General features: G+C 36.6%; 2 protein-coding genes across 3 annotated transcripts; both read left to right on the forward strand.

Annotated features, from left to right (window-relative positions):
- Positions 1–4,228: 4,228 nt before the first annotated feature.
- Positions 4,229–11,277, forward strand: fam110a (family with sequence similarity 110 member A). 2 transcript variants are annotated; one of them, XM_055168908.2, is made up of 2 exons: positions 4,229–4,351; positions 9,274–11,277. In XM_055168908.2, exon 2 carries the CDS (start codon positions 9,399–9,401, stop codon positions 10,689–10,691), a length of 1,293 nt encoding a protein of 430 aa, XP_055024883.2. In that variant the 5' UTR covers positions 4,229–4,351; positions 9,274–9,398; the 3' UTR covers positions 10,692–11,277. The 2 variants fall into 2 exon arrangements, with proteins under 2 accessions (XP_055024883.2, XP_055024882.2); XM_055168907.2 differs by having other exon boundaries at positions 4,334–4,512.
- A 3,334-nt stretch (positions 11,278–14,611) lies between these two features.
- On the forward strand, positions 14,612–24,248 carry mfsd2al2 (major facilitator superfamily domain containing 2a-like 2). The gene is given in 16 exon segments (XM_073867368.1): positions 14,612–14,713; positions 14,766–14,814; positions 14,817–14,858; positions 15,217–15,265; positions 16,947–17,027; positions 18,971–19,032; positions 19,035–19,046; positions 21,509–21,650; positions 21,999–22,017; positions 22,136–22,199; positions 22,202–22,254; positions 22,614–22,666; positions 23,491–23,607; positions 23,860–23,867; positions 23,870–23,943; positions 24,027–24,248. Coding segments are annotated over 16 exon segments (1,149 nt in total).
- Positions 24,249–25,930: the final 1,682 nt, after the last annotated feature.

Genomic DNA, 25,930 nt, shown 5'->3' on the forward strand with positions numbered 1-25,930 from the left:
GCGTTTCCACAACGAGTTTTATTTCAGAACGGCTCCCGTAGGTGCAACACGCATTTGGAAAAGCGAGGCGCTAGAGAGCACGATAACTGCAAAATACAATTTTACCACTAGATGGGGGTAAATCCTACTTATTGTCCCTTTAAAATGTAACGGTTGCTTTTCTGTAATAATAATATTAATCCGCAATGACGTATGCGGTCGACAAATATGACTTCTGGAAATCCTGGCCAGGACGCGTCCGGAGAGGAATGGCATGTATGGTCACCCTATAATAACTAGCTTCTGATAGTTGACAACACTCATGACAACCAACGCTCACTACACCAAAACTCTTGAATCGCATGAGATGGCGTTGTTACCAGAAGCTAGTTATTACAGTTTATAAAGGGATTTATTTTTTTTAAATATGGATATTTTTAAGGCTGTGACGATTAATCGTGCAATTTGCGTTTTCTGAATGAATTAATTTTAATGAATTATTTGGGCGTTTCACACAGTACGCGCCAACCGTGAGTGTTTAGTTCTTTTTCAATAGGAGACATGCGGAAAGTGGCACAACAGGGGCGGTTACAAAATCCTATTTCTGTTGCGGACACGGCTCTTCATTGAAGATACACAGATTGGAACTAAATGCTGCACAAAACGCTTTCACTACACGAGAAAGCTGCAGCCGCACGGCGATTAGCCGCGTACCGTGTGAAATGGCAATTACAGTGAAATGCCGCCACATCCAAAAGCCAGAGGGCGCTCTCGTGCAGAAACTCCATTTGTGTTGCAGAAGAAGTAGCATTACAAACGCAGCTCCAGGAAATGTCTATAAGCCTATTTACATCGCTGTTCTTCAAATAGATTCAGGTATTATTCATGATAATAAAGAATATTTTGAATGATTGTGTTTGACGAGTGTTGCTTTTTTAAATACACGTTATCAACAACTCAAACTGATAGTGATTTTAGATCGATATGGACTTCCTACTGATTAAAGAGCCGTATACACGCACAAGCTGCGCATGAATCGGAGTCTTGCGATCCAGAATCGATTTCAGACAGATCTTTTTAATGGAAAACGCGATGCATCTCACAGCCCTAATATTTTTCTTCAAAAAATCGCATCAATTACCTGCAGTAGACCTTTATTAACCCCTTCACTGCAAACAATTACTTTCTTAGTATTTTTGTCTTGTTTTCAGTAGAAATATCAACAGATTCTTAAATCAAGATGTATTTCTTCTATTTAAGTGAATTTGTGCTTAATTAAAACAAGCTAAATAAATCTGCCAAAAGGGTAAGCTAATTTTTCTTGAATTATGTGATTAAGAAAAAAGTTTTTCTTTTTTCTTACCCCATTGGCAGATTGTTTTTCTTATTTTAAGCACATATTCCCTTAAATTGTATGTTTTTTCTAAAAATCAGACTTATTAGGTCATTTTTGCAGTGCCATTACCAATACTGCACCACTGTGCCAGGTTTTCTGTGTATGCAAAATGTCTAGTATGCTAAATTATGGTAGTGTACTATCCCATGGCGCTATTCTATGTGAAAGATCATTCTTTGTAGATAATGTGTTTAAATTCATCATTTTACATTTACAGTCATGGTTTCGCCGCGTGTAAAGTCCTAGATCTACTGAAGCCATAGTATAGGTGATGTTAAATTTATTAGTACCGTATCTGAAAGCAGCTACCTCAACTAGTGAGCAGTTGTGTCTTGCTTGACTAGTTTTGAAAGGGCTGTGTAATTTGCACTCGCTAAATGTTTAACAAGCTGAAACTTATTGAAATGCAAACACAATGTTACTCTGTTACCGTGTTAACATATGCAGTGTCATAAGTAACCCAAGTTAACCAGCAGAATGGTTTTTGTGGAATTCCTACACTTTTAGGAAAGGTACAAAACTGTCACTGGGGTGGTACCCCTTTAAAATGTACAACTTTGTACCTAAAGAGTGCATATTAGTACCTCACAGGTACTTATCTGTATGGTAAATATTAGGATCTTTTTAAGGGCGCAGCCCTAGTAACAACTTTTGTACCTTTTATCTCTATGAGTGTGTATATCATACAGTATAATAAAAGCCAACAAACCTAAGACCCTGCAATAAAACAGGAATGTCATTTTTATCTTTACATGATGTGTAAATATTTACATTTAAAGCCAGTCAATTTGTAAATGAAAGTTAAAATAAAGACACTTTTTTTTTTTTGAGATTGTAAATGAAATTATACTTCAATGAACAACAAGGTGATTGTGTTCATATCTTTATGAAGATGCTTTCTGCCTGGTATGCAACATAATTTTAGCATCCTTCAACAAATTAAAAGACTTGAACCTGAATATTATGTCATATATGTGTAAATAAAAACATTTTGTATTGAAAAATAAACCATTACTGCTTAAACAAAGTGATGTTTACATACAGTCCCGTTTATGATGGGCAATCGTAACATTAGAAAATGAGAAATACCTGCACTTCTTTGTTTCATGACCTTTGGACTTTATTTCATAAACCACACTGTAAACAAATGTATAGTAAAATAACCTCTTTAGGGAAAATGTATTTTCTTATCAAACTGTTTTGACTGGTATGAAACCAAGACATTAAAATAATCTCTTTGAAACACTTGAGTGAAAAATTGTTTAATATGAAATTGCATGTTTATAGATTCAGTGTGTAAATTTTAACGACATCTAGTGGTGAGGTTGCGAATTGCAACCAACGGCTCAGTCCACTGCTCACCCCTCGCTTTTGAAACTCATAGAGAAGCTACGATAGCCGCCACCGGAAAAACATGTCATTGACGGAGACAACTTAGCAAAAAAAGGTTTGTCTGTTAAGAGCTTCTGTAAAAACATGGCGGCACAAAATGGCGACTTCAATGTAAGGGGACCCTCTGTGTATGTAGATAAAAAAGTATAATTCTAAGGTAATAAAAACATAACAGTTCATTACAAAAAGGTCTTTATACACCACTGATAATATAGTTTTGTATATTATTTTGTATTTCTGTCAAGAGATCCTTTTAAAAATTACACACTGCACCTTTAAGGCCCAGTTTAATTATAAATGATGAACATCTCTTATGAAAATTAATCATGGTTTTATTGTGGTAAACGTGTGTAATAAACATGGTGTTTTGGTGTATTGATTACTTTTAACAAAACCGTGGTTTTACTACACTAACCATGGTTTAACTATGGTTTTTGAAAACTATGGTTGTCAAAACCATGGTTATTTTGTGGTTACCATGGTTTTACTACAATAACCGTTTTTTTGTTGTTGTTGTTGTTGTTGTTGTTGTTGTTGTTGTTAACTATGGTTAATTTTCGTAAGGGATTACTGATGTGCATCCTGAGCCAAAACAATGGCACTGATATATTTTAAGACATGTCATGACAAGTGATTTTCAGTTAAGACAGCTTGTATTTTAGTCTGGGACTAAGTTTAAACCCTATTTGTGAAACAAGGCTGTACTTAAATACTTGAAATGGATAGTTCACCCAAAAATGAAAATATTGTCATCGTTTACTCACTTTCTCTTGTTTTTACAAACCTGTATACATTTCTTTGTTATGTTAAACACAGAGAAAATTGTTTGTAATCAAGCAGGAAAAAGGATCCCCATTCGAAAAATACTATGAAAGTCAATGGTGCTCAAAATGGTTTGGTTACAAACATTGCTCAAAATTGTGTGTGTGTGTGTGTGTGTGTGTGTGTGTGTGTGTGTGTGTGTGTGTGTGTGTGTGTGTGTGCGTGCGTGCGTGCGTGCGTGCGTGCGTGCGTGCGTGCGTGCGTGCGTGTGCAGAACAAAACAAAAATAATAAAGGTTTGTAACACATTGAACTTGAGTAAATAATGACAATTCTTTATTTTTGGGTAAACTATCCTTTTAAGCAACTATTTTGATTTGGTTTATAAATGAAAGATTTGTGAAATGCATGACTTTTATTATATAATGAAGAAAAGTAGATAATAATACACACCCATAATAGATGTGGAATTTTCCATATAGTTTAAAAATCCCTGTGTGAGGGACAAAAGGTGACTTTGAAGATGCCAAAATACAAGTTTTGATTTTATTCACAACATTATCTCCTGTAGTTACATTTGACGAGTTTACAATGATCATAAATTGTGTGAAAAAATAAGTACGTTTTTCAAAACTTTTAAAAGGAAGTGTACACAAAGAGCGATAACAGACAGGACTACATCCTGAAGGCAAAGTTCTTCTTCTTTCTTCAGTTATCAGGTGACTCAAATATGGGACTTCCTGGTTTGTAACTGAGTTTCTGATTGGACAGGAAGAAAATAAAGGGCGGGAGGTGTGTTTGAGGGGATACTCAAACTGGTCTGGTGAGTTTTACTTTCTTCTTAACAAACACATGTACCATCTGTCTCTTTATTGTCTTTCACAAGTTGCCTACTCGGGCTCATCTTTCTAAACCGAGCAGTGGAGATATATCTACATTTTAAAGAAAACGCCGGTGCAGTTCACTTCCTAAAATCAGTTCCAGGTATGTGTTATTGTGTGTGTATAGTAGATCTGTGAATGTGTGTCAGTGTTAAAACCTTTTAAAAAATGTGACTGATTAATATCACACCTAGGATAGTCCAGTAACATACGTGTAATGTATAAACTCATCTTTGATTCCCTGTAACTTTTTTATTTGAGACGTTTTTCTGGATAACGTATAGACGTGCTGAATCTTGTCCTCGGAATCTGTTTGTGAAATCTCCTCTTACAGTAATTCTTGTTTACCTTATCTTTTCCTGCCTTAAGGGACTGATTTCTTATTTATGCTACAATACTTACCCTGAAATCTACCCTCATTGTTGTGTGTGTGTGTGTGAAGGAAATATATTATTATTATTAGTGTGTGAAGGAGGTAGATGTATTACAGAGAAACTAAAAGTACAGAATAATGGATAGATTGTGAAAGACATTAGAGAGGGGGAGAGCCCAGTGCACTTTAACCTCAGGCGGAGTGACTATAATGGAATGATAAACATTCAGCTGATGTGTCTGCGGTCTGGATATAAATGCAACTACTTTATATATGCTGTCTAGTGCAATAAATGACCTTTGAGTTAACCAATGACTTATAAGCAGACATGTTAAGTGTTGTTTGCTAAGTAGACAATGTATCTTAATAGCAGCATTAAAAAAGATCTCGTTGTGATTTTACTGAGCTTCATGTTGTATCAAGCATCATTTGAGACTAAATGATAAATGATTCTTGCATTTGTGACCCTGGCCACAAAAGCAGTCACAAGGGTCTTTTTTGTTTAATTGAGATGATTATACATCATCTGAAAGCTGTATAAATAAGCTTTCTATTGTTAGGATGGGACAATATTTGGTTTAGATATACAATTAGAAAATCTGGAATCTGAGGGTGCAAAAAAAATCTAAATATTGAAAAAAATGTGCCTTTTAAAGTTCAAATAAAGTCCATACAACACATTACTGGGTGATTCTCACGAAAACTTGGTTTTAAAAATGTCAAGCATGAAAATGTAAAAATTGCTTAAATTTACTTTTTTTCCCACCAGACTTTGAAAAACAAAGTCTGGAGTAAATGGGAACATTAATTTAAAAACTTTTACTTATCATTTGTAACATATTTTAAAAAATTAGTCCTAAAAAAATCTCATTACCGCAACAGTCAGAAAACATCAACATTGACATATTTTCAAAATGACATGACAAACCTGAAAGAACATAATTTGGAGATTCTGCACATGCATTTAAAATCAAAGTATTATGCTTCTATTAATTAAATTAACATTTAATAAGCATCTGTTGCGGTAATGATAATCAAAATGTCGTGTAAGCATTCTGACAAGACAATATTTCAAATTTACTGTAAAGAAATATGATCTTACCTGGTAGCCATCTTGAAGTAACTGGTCCATTTGCTTGGTCACTCAAAATCAAACTTTATTAAAATTCTGTATGTGTGCTTAAACTGTTCTCAAAAAGTGTTGCGGAGGATGAGAACATCAGGCATGGACACATCATTTTCCTAATTTTTCTTCATTATTATTATACATGAATATTCAGTAAATATTTTTCTGTCATCTAAAGTAGTCTAGCAAAACATCCATTTATTTTTTTTCTTAATATTTTTGTGTTAATTTGATTAAATTACAACATAACGCATGTTCAAACACAGCCGGACACATTGCGGTAATGAGAATTTCAGCAGAAAATGAGATAAAAATTATAAATTCTTATGTTGAAATCACACATTGTGCAAGGTAGAACACAGTATTGTCTTAATTCTGATGCTTTTTAATGTTACTAAATTACACATTTTAAAGCTAAAATCATTAGTGCCGTGGTGTTTCAATGGTTTCGTGAGAATCACCCTACTAATGATAAATAAAGTTTTGATATATTATTTATGGTAGAAAATATACAAAGTATCTTCATGAAACATGATCTTTCTTTACTTAATATCCTAATGATTTATGGCTTAAAAAAGTGATATTTTTGACCCTGATTTATTTTTGGCTATTGCTACATATACCCGTAAGACTTATGACTGGTTTTGTGGTCCAGGGTCACATTTATCAATACAACTGTGTCCTTTTAGTCTTTGCTAATGGATCCTAATGATGCTTACAACTCATCCTGAAACGTTCATTAATAACTTGCAGAGCTCATTCTTGTTCTTTGCTAATAAAGCTGTCAGAAAAAATTGTCCAAAAAACTGTCCCATGCTGTCACTGGGGGGCTACCCTTTAAAAAGCTCCTAATTTGTATCTTTTTTACCAAGAGGGTAATTATTGAAGGTAGTAATATGAACTTTTTAGGTACAAATGTGTAGTTTTTGAAAGAGTACCATCCCAGTGACAGCTAGGGTCCATTTCTTGAAAGTTTTTCGGACCGTTTACAGTGATTGTAGAACTGCTAATGGGCGTTAAAACTGAAGGGGCGTTAAAACCCTTATTTCTAAAATCACTTTTAAAGCACTGCTTTATTGGGCTTGTTGCCTTTTTTATAAAATATTATTGTATATACCTGGTAAAGTTTAATGAAATAGGAGGGGAAAAAAGTATAACGATATTGAAAATAATGCTACTTCCACCAAGCAGTGTCATTTATTTGAATGCAAATGCTGCAAGGTCATGACAAAGAGAAATATACAGTTTTTATGTGGCATGCTTTGTTTCTGCAGGCATTGTTTACCACACATATTAAAGAGATAGTTCATGACTTTATTTATTTTGATGAACACAAAAGAAGAAATTTTAATAAATGATGGTAAGCACAAAGCTGATTGTAACTATTGACTTCCATAATATTTGTTTTCCTACTATGGAAGCCATACAATCAGTTGTGTGCTATCATTTATTCAAATATCTTCTCTTGTGTTTATCAGAAAATAAAGTTCATACAGCTTCAGAACAACACGAGGAGTAAATGATGACAGAAATTTCATTTTTGAAAAAAAATTCTCATTCAGAAACTATTCCTTTGACATCAATAATAGATAGTAGCTCCTGTAATGCCGAAAACACCCCCCCCCCACCCCACACACACACACACACTTAAACACACAGAAAAGTGGTTTCCTGGAGAGGGTTTAGATTAAGACAGGACTAGGCCTTTGTTATATTAGGGTATTTAATTAGATTTTTACAAATATACCTTACAAAAAACAATACTGGTGTGCATTTTAAGACAAAACAATGACACTGACAAATTTTAAGATGCGTCCGTGCAAATTGTTTTCAGTTACGAGACCTTAGACCTCAAAACGAATGTGTTTAAAATAACACATCTTGGACTAAAATAATAAAATAAAATAAAATGTAAGAGCTGTCCAAACTGAAAACCACTTAAAATGCACACAAGTAATGTTTTTTATTAAGGAATGTTTGTTAAAACTAGTTATATTTCATAATTAAACTAAGGCCAAGTCCTGGTTTAAAATAATCCCTGTCCAGGAAACCACCCCCGTGGCTAGTTAGGAAGACACATTTGTCCTAGCTAGACCCAGAAGGTTTAGTAATGTGGTCAATGTATGGTTAATTTGGGTGTTTTACAATGCCTTCGTTGTCGAACTAACAGTTTTATAAGATGCATGTTTTAAAGTGTGCATTTAAATGTGACTCATACTTCCTATTCAATTTTATTTATATAGCCTTTTACACAATTGGTACTTGTTTCAAAGCAGCTTTACATTAATAGAAACAGGGGAAAACATAGAAAAACAACATAAGTAGCAACATACAGCGGCTAGGAATAAACTTTACAAGCGAGCGTATTAATAATGTAACGTGTAGAAGAGGGTGCATAAGTTAAGCCAATGTCGGTTGACCCCCCGGGGTTGAAAAACCCCCTAGGAGAAAAAAACTCCCAATTTTTAAGCCTAGGAGGAAAAAACCCTTGGGATACATATATATAACGGATAAGGAGATTAAACAGGTTCTGCCGGTGGTCGTTGGGTTGGGCATCTGCTGGGCATCACGTTGAAGGACGGTCAGTAGATCAGTGATGTGTTAACTTCACGGCAGCCGGAACTGGGTCTGTTTGAGGATGAGACGGGGATTAGCGTAGGGGCCGTTCACATGTAATGCAAGTGTCATACAGTGTTGTGGTTTAATATCTGCTCAGTTCCGTACAGGTTAGTTATTGCGAGATAAGTACATTTACTAGACAAATTATGTGAAATGCTGTGTTAAAGAGAAAAGTCTTAAATTTAGATTTAAAGTGATCGACTATGTCTAATTCACGGACATCAGTTGGCAAATCATTCAAGAGCTTAGGGGCTAAGGGCCGATTCACACCGGCTGCGTGGCGTATCTGTTGCGTGTCAGTTGCGTGGCGGCTGCGTCACGTTTTTTGTGCCTGTACATACCAGAAGCGTGCCTGAAGCGGCGCTGACGCGCTGCTGTTGCTATAGGTGACATATGTTTTGCCTGGAAACGCTTCCAAGACGCTTGCGTGTGGCGTGAAAAATAGGAGTCGGTCCTATTCCTAGCATGCACGCATTTTCGTGCGTGTCATGCAGGCGGTGTGAACTGTCAAACCTGCTAACATGGGAGCCTAAATAAAAACGGACACGCCATGCAGCTGAGACGCACACGCCACGCAGCCGGTGTGAATCGGCCCTAAGTAGGAAAAGGATTTACCACCTTTACACACTTTTGACATTCTAGGGATAATTAAAAGACCAGATATTTGCGACCACAGTGTACGTGAATATGATGTTTAGCCAAAATTTGGTATTATCTTTTTGTGACTGCTATTTTTGTTCCCCCAGATGAATCCGATCTCGGATGCATAAATGAGTTACTGAGGAAGGATACCGACAAATACTGAGTGAACGATTTTGAGAGTAAAAGAAGCAAGAAAGGAGCAAACAGTTCAAGTTGTTTGTTTCCAAGGATGTCAATTGACGCTCTGCAACCATCTCCACGGCGAGTAATAAGGCTTGCTGAAACTCCGGGCACTCCGAGTCGCAACCCAGAGATCCGTTGTCCAGTCAAAGCATCTCCAGGGACACGCAAACCCAGTGCGGTAGAACGTTTGGAAGCGGACAAGGTCAAGTATGTCAAGAGCCAACAGGTGGCTTTGACGAAGCAGCAACCCGTCACTTGTCCTTCTAACAACAGCCAGAGTGGACCAGGTCCTCAACAACCAACGAGGAAGATCCCTGCACGACCGCCTAAATCTGAGACTCCACCCCTTGACCTGAAACATCTCTGCAAACTGATCGATGATGTTGGTGATACAACCGCCACCGTTGAGTCTACGCAACCCAACATCAATGGGAAAGTCCAAGAGGATGCTGATCCGTGCAAACAGCTCTCCCCATCTGTGAGAGCGACTGAAGAACCGTCTGTCGCGTCAACCTCGTCAAGTCAAGTAAAAGCCATGGGAGAGACTGCAAGTGCTAACGGATGTCCCAGCGTGGCCGTACGAAGAGTCGACGTCAGGCCGCAGTTACCCCAAATGAGAATGACCGGAAGACCGCAGCTGCAAGGCCGACCGCTGTTGCAACCCACTACACCGCAGGTCCCCATGCAACTTCTGCGCTTGCTCAGGCCATACAGACAGCAAAATCAGCACCCGGTTGCTTTCAAACGGCTACAAAACATTACAAATGCCTCCCGAGGACCTATTAAACCACCAAACAGTCCTGCCCAGATCTCACCAACTTCCCCATCGAGCCCATTTGATTCTCCGCCTGTCCCCGTTCAACCAAACACTGAACCGGCAGCGTGCTCGTCTCCCACCACAAATATTCCGTCCCCAGTATCGTCATTCCTAGCCAAAAATGACTTCCAGTCGCCACCGTCTCCAGCCATCACCCATCGCTCCTCCACAAGCTCCAGAAAGCGTCCTTCACTGACACGGTCGAAATCGGATGTCAGCGACTGCTTTTCAAGGGCAGGGGCGGAGCTTGAACGATTCTTTAATTATTGTGGGCTCGACCCCTCTGATTTAAAGGAGCTAGCGAGACCCGGTTCCGACATCGTGTCTGTTTCCCGCCTTCGCAGCGCAAGCGCCCCGGCATCCGAGCGTACGGCCGAGGGTGAAGATGATGAGGAGGAAGACGCAGCAAAAGATGAACCTACGGGTTATGGTATTTCTGTTATAGAAAGAAATGCACGAGTGATCAAATGGCTTTATGGAATGCGTCAGGCCAAAGAAAGTCCCACGGTGGCCAGTATGTAACAGACCGAAATGAAAGTCTTAAATTCAGTTTCATTTGTGTAGCGCTTCATTGTTGCACAGCAGCTCTGTATAGGTTTTTGTAAGGTACGACTAGCCTATTATGTTTCAAAGTGTTCAGGTGTTTTCAAGTACTGTACTTGGAGTTTTGGCAAATAGTATAGTCTATTATTGCAGCTGATGATAAATATTTATTTCTTTGGTACATGGGAAAATGAAATAAAAATGTGAATATTCCCTCTCAGAGGTTAAAGTACAAAAGCTGTCACTTGTAAATTATACATATTAGGACCTTTCAAAAGGTTACCGTCCATGTGATCGCTTTTGTATTTGTTTCCTGACAGTGCTTTGTTTATCGCTGGTTTAGTTGTCTGAAATCCTTGTTCATTAAAGATGAATTTGAATGGTTTTTGGAAAGTTGTTTTCTTGGTTTAATGCGACACGCCAGTATGTATAAAATTCTGTAGGTAAGGAATATCAAATATTGTTGTCAAATGACAAAGCAGATGTTGACAGTATTGCACCTACAAATAATAACAGACAGTATGATTGTATACCTGCAAGATTATTAAAAAGAATAAAACATTTATTCCCCCTCATGTCATTTTTGTGACTGTATGGATTGCTCAATGAAAGTGCAGTGCTTTATATTAAGTGTTTTCGCTTGTATAAAAGTGGCATTTAAATGAACATTTGTAGGTCACATTACACATTATCCTTGGGGTGGCACAGTTGCCTCAAAGCAAAAAGGTCCTAGGTTTTAGCCTCAGATGGGTTTGGGAGGTCTTTGCATCCAGTTTCCTCCCACAGTCCAAACACATGGTTAGATGAATTTGAGATGCCAGATCGTACCTCCCCAACTTGTCTATAGATTAACTTGTGTAATCCAAGTAAAAAGTTTGTTTAATACGTACGTTTCACTTTAGGCACTCAAAAAAATGATTCAAGCCCTTCTTAAAAATGACACATTAAAATTGTGTTCAATTAATTTAAATACCTCATTAAAAGAAATAACTATATATATATTAAATAAGTCTAACACAAAATGAATATGTACTTTAATTTATTGATTTCTTTATTGAATTGCGTTGACTCAATTACTTTGAGTTAAGAATAGTGTTTTTTTATCCTAATTTTATCATGTTTAGTCCACTTAATCATTTTATGTTGGGACAACATGAATGATTTTTGTTGCTATTACTAACTGGGCCGTGGATCTGTATTTCCCACCATGCTTTGCATGCAACTGTGTTTGGAGAGTATTTTTTTAATTAAGTGTTATTTTATGCATTTTTAGGTAAAAAGAAAGCCTTAATAGTGTTTAATGTTCGTTTATCTTATTGTTTTAGAAGAGTTTGTGTTCTTTTTTCAAATTGTTTGGTAACCATCATGCAGAAGAGTGGCGCTTGTGGTTAAGTTGTGGATGTGACGTAGTTCTCTCAATGAATTCTAGCTGTGCTAATGACTGTTTGGAGATCAGTCTCACATGCTCATCCAATGTATCATATGTTATTATTATTAGCATGCTAACATGTGCTCATGCTAATTAGTATGATATAAAAACGTTTTATATAAAATAGCTGAATTTACTTATTCAGACTACACTACAATAAGTTGAATTATACAAACTACACTAAATTGAGTTATTTAGACTACATTAAATTGAGTTGAGGCAACTACACTTAAGTGTAGTTTTGACAAAAAATCCCGCCCACAATTTAATTGAGTTGATCCAATGAATTATTTTTTTGAGTGGGTGAAATATTTAAGTTGAAAAACTTTTCACTTTTTTAGGTGTTACCAATTGAAGTAATTAAAGTTTTCACTTTTTACTGTGTAGATTAACTGGTTTCATCATGAATATAGCAGGCAGCTAAGATTAAACAAGTTTTTGTTTTTGGTACATTGTAGTTCTCATTATTTCCTGTTATTATAGACCGGAAACAGTGGGGCAGTATTTCTTTCTCTAGTGCCCATTCCACATCTCTAATAATGATAAGTATCCTGAAACTATTCATAAAGCCCTGTAACACAAAGTATCTTGCATAACGGTTGGCGTGTAACAACCTGATTTTAAGTTGGTTGCTCAAGGACACGATGAATAAATTATTGTAATGCTCAGATTTTTTGTTAACTTTTTAGAGTTAAAAAGATAAAGCTTAGTTGTGGTGGCCTGAGTCCTTAACCTCTGCTCTACCAACACATACAATATTCCTGTTAGTATTTTCAACACTATCTCATGGCAATTTGTACGTATTTAACAAGGGGGCTAATTCGCATTAATTTGTACGACCACATTCGTACATTTTTTTTTAAGATTTGCCTTGACCCCTGTGACGTTGGGTTTCGTTATTGTTTTTTATAATATGTTTTTGCACAATTAACTTCGGACTCAATTCAATTTACTCAATTTTTTTAAGGTAAGTGGTTGCAATCAATTTATTTAAGCTACATTTAAACAAAAAAGATTAGTAAAGTCAAATAAAATAAAAAAAAATTGAGTAAATTGAATGAATAATTTTTTTCAGTGCACGTTTAAGAAAATTGTGTGCACTTAAATCTAAAATGTAAAAAAATGTAGCAAAAAATTATGTGCTTCATTTTGGACAATAGTACAATTTTACATCAGGTGTTTTTTTAAGTGCCAGGGTCGTCATATGGAAAGCAACATTTTTACTGCAGTTTTTTTACCTTGAAATGCACCGGTGGGACAACAAAATAATTTTTTTACCCCTCCTGTGAATATTGCTTTCAGTGGTGACAGCCATTTAACTAAATGGGAAAATGCTGTTTTTTTTAATAGGTTGATATATTCTCAAAACACTTAAAGCAGAACAATCTGGTAAAATACATGCATATCAAATATGTTAAAGTTGCTTTCTATAAGTATAATCAAATATTTTTATCCTAATTTATTTGACAAATTTAAAAATCTATTTTATTTGTTTTTTTTAGGTTATTTAAATACCTGCTTTCACTTATTTTCGTATTTTTGGGAGTGGGCGTGGTTTTAGCACAGACAGTGGACACGCCCCCACCGTTTGAGAGCAGAGAATCCGACAATCCTGAAGTTTGTTTTTTCAAGATTTGGGTGGTTAATATGACATTTTTCTGTGGTGTCACAAACTGAGAAAAAATTTATCTGACTTTAAAGGAGACATATCATGAAAATCTGACTTTTTCCATGTTTAAGTGCTATAATTGGGTCTCCAGTGCTTCAATCAACCTAGTAACTTAAAACTGAAAAAAATCAACCCAGTAAATTAGTTTTTGGCTCCCCTTGTGATGTCTGAAGGGGATAATACCGCCCCTTAATCTGCACTATCCAACCACAGCACTGCCATTTAGTGCAGAGATCAACTCATTTGCATTTTAAAGGACACACCCAAAAACATGCAGCAAATTTTTGCTGACTAAAGTGTCAATTTTAACATGCTATAATAAATTATCTAGATGGTATTTTGAACTAAAACTTCACATGTACTCTGGGGACACCAAAGATTTATTTGACATCTTAAAAAATGTCGCCTTAAAATAATCTACTTTAGAGAGATTCTGATGTTATTGATTCTATGGAAGTCTACCGGAAGTAAAGTTAGGTCCACAAATGCCATTTATTTACGTTGTTGCCACTAAGATGTCTCAGATGCAAAACGTATTTACGCCTTAAATGGAATAAAAACACTAAAGTACTAAAAAGCTAAGATGTAAAAGATCAAGTATGCTGAAGCTCTTGTGTGATTGACAGACTATTGTTCAGTTTGCTAAGCCATGTGGGAGGACCAGATCACCAATGTAGTGAGGTCAGGTGTACTTATACTTCAAGATTAACTTGGACCTGTTTCACTGGTTTCACTCTTCTAAGAAATCAGCAAGCACTAGTAAAACCTGTGAATTGGAGTACGTAAGGTTATAAAGAAAAAATGAAAGAAAAACATCATCACATCACCAGCAGCTGTCGACTGCTGATAAACAACAGACTGCTTTCTTCTGTATCTGTGATAAACATGGAAACAGAGACGACTGTAAGTTCTTTTCATAAGACCAGTCTCTATCCCTGTTTTTTCACAATACAAGGATGGCCTTCCTCTGTCTAGAAAGCTGTGTTATGCAGTAGGAGGTGTACCACAGCATTTGGCTTTTCTCTACAGATCTTTCTGATAGATGTAGTCAAGGAATGAATGACCTCAGCATTTTCTCACAATTACAGTCTAAAGGTGCCTAAAGACATAGTCATATACACCCTCGCCACATTCTATCACTTCCCAAAGATGGTATTCCAGCTCAGTCTTATCTATGGATAAAATGTAATTGTACAATTGGCTTATTTGACTTGAGTTTAAAAACAACTATACTAAGAATGAACATCTGTATTTAACACGCTATATGAATAGATTAGCAAACTATTCAGAAGCATTCTGCAGGCTTATATCTCTTACATGTGGGAAATAATCCCGTATTCATTTCACCTCTTTACCATCATCCCTCATTTTCACTGTGATTGCATTATTTCTGTCTTGGCACTGGCTGCAGATGGTGGCGTCTTTTGTGTCTTTAATCCTGTTCATCAGTAATGCCTGCCCAGATAGCAAAATTGCTGTGGCCCAGATCTGGCTCACATCTGACACCTTCATCTGGCCCACCTTTGGCATGGAAAGATGGCAGTTGATTGGTCCACCCCTTTTTTTCCCAGATCTTTATCACAAGCAAGCTATAGAGATACCACATGTCAGCCAAGCACAACGCAAATAATGCAGATCTGGCCCAAATCTGGGTAATAGTTGATTTAAAATTTGGCCCAGATCCAACACCTTTCTCTGGCCCACACCTGGCATGGATTGATGGCACTTGTGTGGTCCACTCCTGTTTGACACATCTCAGCCACGAGCAAGCCAGAGTGATGCCACAATCAGAGTATGAATCTAATTAAATTAAAAACTTGATGCTGCAATGCATGCTGGGTATTAACAAATTACAAATCTCATTCAGGACTCCCAGCCTGCACTGCAATATGAGAATTTTACAATTTTCTTTGTCACCATGGTTGAGATTCATACTCTGATTCTTGGTGTTTGTACGTCCCAAATATACCGCAGTTAACTTTTGCCCAAAGTTTCTAAAACTCCTTAATGACAAACTGCTGTGAAAGAAGTGCTGGATCGCATATACAATATAGACAGCAAATCAACTTTTGATGGGTAAATCAATTAATTAGTTAATGATTTTTACCATCATATACCAACCACCACAGAATTGCACAATTAACTTTACATTACCATAACAAATGTGGAAAAGGAAACTAGGAAAATCTAGTAAATAAGTCAAGGGTTTAACTAAACCAAACACTAATCCCAATAATGGTGACTCAAAATTAAACAAAGCATCAACATTTAAACCTAATAAGTGAATTGTGTTTTCTGCAATATTTTTACTGAACATTCAGAAATAATGTTTTATAAAATAATAAAATGCAATCATTTACATAACAATCAAACAAGTCAATATAAAAAACAGTTGTTGTTTTAAACATTGTGTGAACATTAAAACAGATTGTCATAACGTTTAAAAATGATAAAATGTAACATTCCTCTAACGTTCAGACAACAGAAACGTTCTAAAACATCAAGAAAACTGGATGCTTTTTATGTTGGCAAAACGTTTTTAGGAACGTTGGGAACTTTCAGAGAACGTTTTTAGAACTTTTCTCTGTTAGCTGGTAAATGGATCACTTCAGACTAACACACACATGAGCCGATGCTTACTGTTCAATATCTTTGCCAAAACTGGCCCGGATGTGTCTTTATACAGCTGGGCCACATTTGCAACATCATATATGGGCCACTTTAGACTCACACCCACATAAGCTGGTGCTAACTGTGCCATATCTTTGCCAAAACTGGCCCAGACACGTTTGTAAAGAACTGCAACATGTGAGGGCCACATTTGGTTTATTCCAAGATTCGGGCGTGTCTGTTGTGCAGCATTTTTGCCAAAGGTGGCCCATATTTGTTGTTTGATATTTGGGCCATATTCACTATTTGTCGGATGGGCCACTTTTGGTTCATATTCAGATGACATGTTGCCGTGAGCGCCGTATCTTTGCCTAAAAAGGCCCACCTGTGATTTGATATATTTTGCCCATTTCTGATATTTTACATGTGAGCCACTTTAGCTTCACATCCCTTTTATCCGGGGCCATAGGAAGGACAGCAGTGCCGCATCTTTGCCTGAAGTGGCCCACATGCTCTTGCTATCTGGGTGGGATGCTGTCACTGATCCACTTGTTGGATATCTAGTGAGCAGGAGTAGGCAGACCCCAGTTGGCAAGCTCCTCCCATGGTGGGTGGGTTAAGAGGCAGCTTGTGATCCAGCAGTAGAAATCTTGTGCTTATCGTGTGGTCTACATCGCACATGCACCCTTGCCGGAGGAAAATGTGCAATGTTTTATCATTATTTTATAAGAAACAAAGTTTGTCTTAGAATTGCTGACTGGGAAAATGATTTTGAAATGTTAGATGTTGGTGTTCCCCATTCAATTCAATAAGAGCTGCATTTGCACATAAACATTGAGTCAAATTTATTTATATAGCACTTTCGTTGTATTGTTTCAAAGCAGCTTTACATGTGTGAATGAAGAAGAAAAGAAACCAGGATAGTGATTAAATTAACAGTATATAGAGTAAAATATATTGCTGTTATATAGAGATTATATTGTAATAAAATGGTATATTCTTCTTTGACTATTGGACATTTACGGGTGGTTTCCCACTAGACAGGGATTAGCTTAACCAAGGACCAGGCCTTAGTTTAATTATGAAATATAACTAGTTTTAACAAACATGCCTTACTAAAAACATTACTTGTGTGCATTTTGAGGCAAAACAAAGGGCACTGATGTATTTTAAGATGTCACCGCAAGTTGTTTTCAGCAGCTCTTACATTTATTTTAGTCTAGGACTAATCTAATCCCTGTGTGGGAAACCGCCCCATGTCAGTTAATATAAAAAATAACAGCCGTCATATTAAACTAGACATTTATACATTCGGCAAATGCTTTTTATCCAAAACGACATAGAATGCATTACAAGATATATTTTAAAGGGCCCATATTACGCATAATCCACTTTTACAAGGTGTTTGGACATAAATATGTGTTTTGGCAGTGTGTAAACACAACAACCCTACAATGAAATAAAATCACCCTCCACTTTATAATCTCCATTAAACCAGAGCATTCTCATTAGGCATGCTGTTTGGATTCTCCTGTTAAAGGTGCAGTGTGTAATTTTTTGAAGGATCTCTTGACAGAAATGCAAAATAATATACCAAACTATATGATCAGGGTTGTATAAAGACCTTTCATGATGAACCGTTATGTTTTTATTACATTAGAATGAGACCTTTTTTTCTACATACAAAGAGGGTCCCCTTACATGGAAGTCACCATTTTGTGCCGCCATTTTTCTACAGAAGCCCTTAACGGACAATTTTTTTTACTAAGTTGTCTCCGACGATGACATGTTTTTCCGGGGGCGGCTACCATAGCTTCTCTATGTGTTTCATAAGCAAGGGGTGAGCAGTGGACTACGCCGTTGGTTGCAATTCCCAACCTCACAACTAGATGCCGCTAAAATTTACACACTGCACCTTTAATGTGATGTCACACAAACAGAGCCCCACCCACAGCCACTGACTGACTGGTTCATATTACCCAAAAGCTTTTCTACATGTGATTGTTGCCACATTGTCCCAGACTCTATTTACAGGAATCTGATCTATTTTTAACTTAAAGCAGCAGCTCATTGCATTTAAAGGTACACACATGAAAACAGCACTTTTTTGCTCCCATCCAAATTTGTACATGCTATAATAAATGATCTTTGGGGTATTTTAAGCTGAAACTTTTAGACACACCTGATACTTAAATATTGTAAAAATGGGCATAATATGTGTCCCCCGACCTTTGTGGGGTTGCTTTAAAAGTCATAAGACACACCCTTTGGTTCACAATGCAGTGAGCTCGGCGTTCGGCGTGTCCCAGTACCTAACAATCAGCTGTCTTTTTGAGGAGTGTAGGACTTAAAGTCCTCCTTCAAATACAAACACATCACTGCTTTTCTCATGTTCTCAGTGGCTCAGCAAAAGCTTTTTATGTAATCGGTAAATTAGCCTCCATTAGTGGCACTCTCATGCTCATTACTGATGTCAATCACACAGCTGACCCCCACAACCACTTTCATTTCTTCTGCTCTACCCCTGACTTCTTTAAAGTGAACATTATGTTCCACTGTTCCATATATAACCCTCAACATGTTCCTGGGAGGAGATCCACGAGACAGAGACTCAGCACGGCTTACAGTAAAACCAGCCCAAACACTTAATACATGTTCTGCTTTATAGGAACAATCACACTAGGTTTCAGCACCTAGTAAGATGTCATCCCTTTTAAAATGTCTTAATATTTACCATTGAGGTACAGATATGTATAAATTATATACCTCTGAGGTATTAATATGAACTGTTCAGGTGCAAAATGTATGCTTTTTGAAAGAGTACCGCCCCCGTGACGGATTTTGTACCTTTTCTTCTGAGTAAAGGTTTCTTCTGTCCTGTTAGGTTGCTCACTAGATTTTGGAACAGAGCTCTGTACACCCCTTGTACTCTCAAGACAATTGTGACCTAGTCTGTGAAAGCCCATCTTAAGCTAATTTTTTGGGATTGTTGTCTACATCAAATCATTCTACATAAGTTAAAAATATTCTGTGAAAATATAACCTTGATATCTTTAATATTGACAAAGATTGAAGTCAAAGATTGAACTCAGAATGAGTGAAATAAAACGTTAATGCTTCTTATCTCATAATTATATAAAGATTTGTTGGTTCAACTTAAAGGGCACCTATTATGCAAAATCCACTTTAACAAGGTGTTTGGACCTAATGTGTGTTGGCAGTGTGTGAACACAACCACCCTACAATGAAAAAAATCCACCTGCTCCTTGTTTTTTTACACCCCATTAGACCAAAGCAGTCTCATTAGACATGCCGTTTTGATGCTCTTATCAATGTGACATCACACTGATAAAACCCCGCCCACTTACAGTCCTGGTTTCCACCTTCTTTACACTAGATACTATTGTCTCAGAATGTATTAATCAGATCTATTTTAACTGAAAGCGCTCACTGTCTGTTGGTAAGGGAGTGAGGAGCTGTAGCTCATTTGCATTTAAAGGTACAGACACCAAAACAGCCATTTTGCTCCCACCCAAATAGGGTATTTTGTACATGCTATTATAAATGATCTGTGGGGTATTTTGAGCTGAAACTTCACATACACATTCTGGGCACACCCGAGTCTTCTACACTCACCTAAAGGATTATTAGGAACACCTGTTCAATTTCTTATTAATGCAATTATCTAATCAGCCAATCACATGGCAGCTGCTTCAATGCATTTAGGGGTGTGGTCCTGGTCAAGACAATCTCCTGAACTCTAAACTGAATGTCAGAATGGGAAAGAAAGGTGATTTGCTCAGTTACTGGGATTTTCATGCACAACCATTCCTTTGTTTACAGAGTATGGTGTGGAAAGGGAAAAACATCCAGTATGCGGCAGTCCTGTGGGCGAAAATGCCTTGTTGATGCTAGAGGTCGAATGGGCCGACTGATTTAAGCTGATAGAAGAACAACTTTGACTGAAATAAGCACTCGTTACAACCGAGGTATGCAGCAAAGCATTTGTGAAGCCACAACACGCACAACCTTGGAGCGGATGGGCTACAACAGCAGTTGAGTACCACTCATCTCCACTACAAATAGGAAATAGAGGCTACAATTTGCACAAGCTCACCAAAATTGGACAGTTGAAGAGTGGAAAGAGGTTGCCTGGTCTGATGAGTCTTGATTTCTGTTGAGACATTCAGATGGTAGAGTCAGAATTTGGTGTAAACAGAATGAGAACATGAATCCATCATGACTTGTTACCACTGTGCAGGCTGCTGGTGGTGGTGTAATGGTGTGGGGGATGTTTTCTTGGCACACTTTAGGCCCCTTAGTGCCAATTGGGCATCGTTTAAATGCCACGTCCTACCTGAGATTTGTTTCTGACCATATCCATCCCTTTATGACCACCATGTACCCATCTTCTGATGGCTACTTTCAGCAGGATAATGCACCATGTCACAAAGCTCGAATCATTTGAAATTGGTGTCTTGAACATGACAATGAGTTCAATGTACTAAAATGGCCCCCACAGTCACCAGATCTCAACCCAATAGAGCATCTTTGGGATGTGGTGGAACGGGAGCTTCATGCCCTGGATGTGCATCCCACAAATTTCCATCAACTGCAAGCTGCTATCATATCAATATGGGCCAACATTTCTAAAGAATTTCAGCACCTTGTTGAATCAATGCCACATTGAATTAATGCAGTTCTGAAGGCGACTCAAACACAGTATTAGTATGGTGTTCCTAATAATCCTTTAGGTAAGTGTATTACATCTTGTAAAAGGCTATAATGCCCTTTAAAAAAGAAAAAGTTACCTTGTTGCCTTAACATTTGGCGTTAATTCAACTTAAAAATATTAGTTATCTCAAAATATTTTGTGTAAAGATAGTTTGCAAACTACAGTAAAAGTTTTAAATTGAATTAACTCCAAATTTTAAGGCAACCAGGTAACCTACTTTTTTAAGTTACAGTGACATCATCAGCCCGGATTTCACATACATTACAGGATGTTATTTTTTTTTCAATGTACCGATTTGTCCTTAGTTTGCTGAACAATGTTTTATTTTGTGTACATCTGTCTTTCTTCATCAGGGATGAGTGTGGAGGTGTTAGTTATGCTGATGGCTGCTGTGATACAAGGTCAGGTGCTGTGGGTGTATAACAAAGACTGAGATCAGGCCTGTCTCAGCATGGATCAAAGCAGCTCCCACACGCCACAGCACAACATGAAACCGTAACACCACCTACACACAAATACCAGCCTCAATGACTGCTGCAAATACTACAGTATAACTGTGCAGATGTTATCTGCGAAAACATAATACTTTCACATGTAAAGGAGTGCCTGCTAAGGCAATACTGCACATATAGTAGGGTTAGGAACCTGAACAACCCCAAGTTTTAAACATGACACATACATTTAATATGTGTAACTAAAATAATAGAACCTCATATAATGCAATAATATAATATAATATAATATAATATAATAAAATATAACATAACATATAGTTTATTATCATAAATGTTCCGATAATATATCATTCAATATTTATATAAGTATTTTAATTTTAAACTTTAGGTTTCATGTATCATTTTTGGTGTGTGGGGCCTTATATAATGGTACATGTTGTTGGCACTCTTAATTCTTCACCTAGTTCAGTGTCAAATTTCTTTTGAAAAGATGTTTTGTTGCTTCTCCCTCTGGCCTTTGTAAAGCCTCACAATGGGCAGAGTCACATGCACACCACATACCTGAAAGCTTCAAAGAAGAACATACATCATCATCATACAAACGTCTGGTCCTCGGCTTCTCCTTCTCCACCTTGGCTTTTCAGGTTGGACCTCTGGAATATGATTTTGTGAATGACACATGAACTTAAGTTAAAGGGATAGTGCACCTAAAAATTAAAATTCTCATAATTTTCTCAAAAAAAAAAACTTTTTACGGATGAACACAAAAGAAGATATTTTGATGGTAAATGATAGTAAGCACACAGTTGACGGTACCCATAGAATTCCATCGTATTTGTTTTTCCTACTATGAAAGTCAATGATTACAATCCGCTGTGTGCTTACCATCATTTAATAAAATATCTTCTAGTGGGTCATGGTTAAAGACATTGGTTCAAAACAATTATCCAAAAAATGCACAAAAGTGCAGAGCCATCCCAGTTTCTGAACCTGAACCGTACAGAAAATGACTGCAGAGGAGAGAGCAGGCTCATATAAAGGATCTGGAGAAATTCTGTATGGAGGAATAATCTAAGATCACCTGCAATCTCATCCGACATTAAAGGGGCCATGGCACAAGACTTTTTTAAAATGTCAAATAAATCTTTGGTTTCCCCAGAGCACATATTTGAAGTTTTAGCTCAAAATACCATATAAATAATTTATTATGTTAAAATTGCCACTTTGTAGGTGTGCGCAAAAATGTGCAGTTTTTGGGTGTGTCCTTTAAAATGCAAATGAGCTGATGAAATTCAAACACTGATCACAATGATGGTGTTTTGTTGCAATTAAAACTCAATTGTGCTTTTCTCTGCACTAAATGGCAGTGCCGTGGTTGGATAGTGCAGATTAAGAGGTGGTATTATTATAACAAGAGCTCCTTATGACATCAAAAGGAGAGCCACATTTCAACAACCTATTTTTCATGTGCTTGTAAAGAATGGTTTACCAAAACTAAGTTACTGGCTTGATCTTTTTCACATTTTCTAGGTTGATAGAAGCACTGGGGACCCAATCATACCACTTAAACATGGAAAAAATCAGATTTTCATGCCATGGCCCCTTTAAAATACAAGACTCTGAGCTGTTATCCTTACAAATGGAGGCGCCAAAGGGTGCAATAATTGTGTCCAGTGTGTATTAGAGAAAAACATTTATTTCATAATGTAATTCCCCCCACCACTTTCAATTGTTTTACTTCAATCAAACATTATATTTTTGTATTTTTTTTTAATGAAAGCTTAAAAGAAGAAACATTGTAGATTCATTTTACAGGTTTCTTTGCTCATATTTACCAAGGGTGCAATTTTGGCCATGACTGTATAAATCTAATTTGTCAGTATCTCTCTGCAGCTCCTCATACCAGCTCTGGTTGTCCTAGTTAGCGTGTCTGAGAACTTTCCAGCCATGTGTGTTTTAATAGGAGCCAGTTTACCGGTACTGTTCTTGTTACCATGGTGAGAAAATTTAAGACTTGGATCTCTAACTTTATTCTGTTCATCTCTGGTAAGCAGGCCAGAGCTCTTCACTATGGAGAATTGGTGATCTACCAGTAATTCTTTAAATGGAAATCACTTTTCCTAAAACATATATTATCGTCAATCATATAACAGCAACACCCTGACAGGCACCTACAGCTGCATTGTGGTGGAGAGTCATTTTCACATCCATTTTCTCCAAATTGGACTAATTTGCGTTGTTATGCTCAGGTCAATGTTGCAGATGTATTAGGCGAGTTTGCTTTTCAAAACCCTTTGTCTGCCGGCATCTCCTTCTTAAATCCTAGTTTAGGTGTTCACTTTTGATGTATCACAAAGTTTCAAGTGACTATGTTTGGCTAAAAATATAAATAAAGCTTACTGTATGTTTACAATAGTTCAGCCTTTGTATGGAAGTGTTTACTCTGAATGTTTACATTTGCAATGTGTTTTGTTAAAGCTTCACGGGATACAAAGCAGGTGCTTGCAGCCACACAGATACAGTTGTTCTGACATTGAAATTGCTTTTGGCTCCTATACAGATGGTGTGTTTAGTGTTTTTCTCTCTGTACCGCATCGATGAAACACACCGAAAGGAAAATCTTAAACATATAAAGTGAGAAGTGCAAGGGGTCTAACTTGTGCAAATTACACAGATTGCATTTCTATATATATTCTGTAGAAAAATACTTAATTGTTTGCTTGTTTTTAGGCCTGATCTTACCACCCTCCCTTGTTTGGAAGAGAAAAAAACAACTCTGAATTCAACAAGAGAGAGTTATTTTTTAAATCAAAGTCAAGAGTAATTTCTCATTGTAATTAAAAACAGCTGGACTATGTAAAACATTCTGCAAAACTGTTTTCTCAAAAACATAACAACAATAAATCTTTAGCTTACTCATCATCATTCAAACAACTTATCTCATCATTCAGAGATATATTCACTACACCAGCGTCTCCAAACTTTTATCATTGTTTAAAGTGTTAACATACATACAAGAAGCCAAGCTTATATGTAAAATATGTAATAAATAAATATTAAAATTGAGGCTTTGGCGGTCAACTCACAGACTCCGCGCGGGTACCATGTTGGAGACCACTGCACTACACACATGAACGTGCTTTGAGGTGTCCACACATTCCTGATGTAAGCTCAAAAGTATTTTGGGTCTGGATATAAGTACCAAACTGATGGGTTTGAATTTGCAAACAAGCAGCCCTGATTAAACCATTAAGTTCGATGCAGAATGGCATTTATAAAGAAAGTAATATCAAAGCCAGAGTAATATGTAATACTATATTGTTGAAGTTTACAAGGTCTATTGATGAATCATGCAGAATGAAACAAAACAAAAAAATGTGTATTAAGAAAGTAAATAAGGTTTTGATTAAATGTTTACATAATTTTTATGACTTTTTTATTTGTTTTTATGTGTGTTTTAGTGTTTTACACTTTGTAAATAAACAATCCAGAACAACATTGCATAAATTAAATAAATAACAATAAACTGATAAATAATGTGATTATTCTTTATTTAAAGTTGCCAATCTCAGTGGTGTGTAATAAATTTATTTAATCAGTATACATACAAAATATGTCATTATTGCCACACAACAGTGGTAAACCTTGATTATGACTACTGCAACTAAATGCCTTGGAAACACTTTACAATAAGGTTGTATTTGTTAACCAGTGTTGGGGGTAACACATTACAAGTAATGCACATAATAATTTTACTTTTCTGAAGTAACGAGTAAAGTAACGCATTACTTTATAAATGTACACATTTGAGTTACTTTTTAAAAAAAAGTAACGCGAGTTACTTTTCAGTTTAATTTATTAAATGTAAAAATAATGTACTGAAATAATTTGAACATATTACCGTAAAATTAATTACGCACTCTGTGCACCTGAGCGGGAACAGTTTGAGTCAGAAACGGAGATGGCAAACCAGAGCTCGAAATGTTTGCGATCATTAAAAACACCTGAAAGGCCTGAAAGAGACCAAGCCTCAGCCAAGTAAGAAAAAGTAACGCAAAAGTAACCTAAAAGTAACGTAAGCATTACTATCCATGAAAAGTAATTAAGTAACGCAATTAGTTACTTTTTTTGGGTAGTAACTAAATATTGTACTGCATTACTTTTAAAAGTAACTTTCCCCAACAACATTAGTTAGCTAACATGAACTAACAATGAATCATTTATTACAGCATTTATTATTCTTAGTTCATGTTAATTTCAGTTAACGTTAGTCAATGCACCATTAACTAACTAGAATAACTCTATTGGCATTAACAAATA

Source organism: Misgurnus anguillicaudatus, chromosome 5, assembly GCF_027580225.2.
Source record: "Misgurnus anguillicaudatus chromosome 5, ASM2758022v2, whole genome shotgun sequence".
In the NCBI taxonomy this organism is placed as follows: Eukaryota; Metazoa; Chordata; class Actinopteri; order Cypriniformes; family Cobitidae; genus Misgurnus; species Misgurnus anguillicaudatus.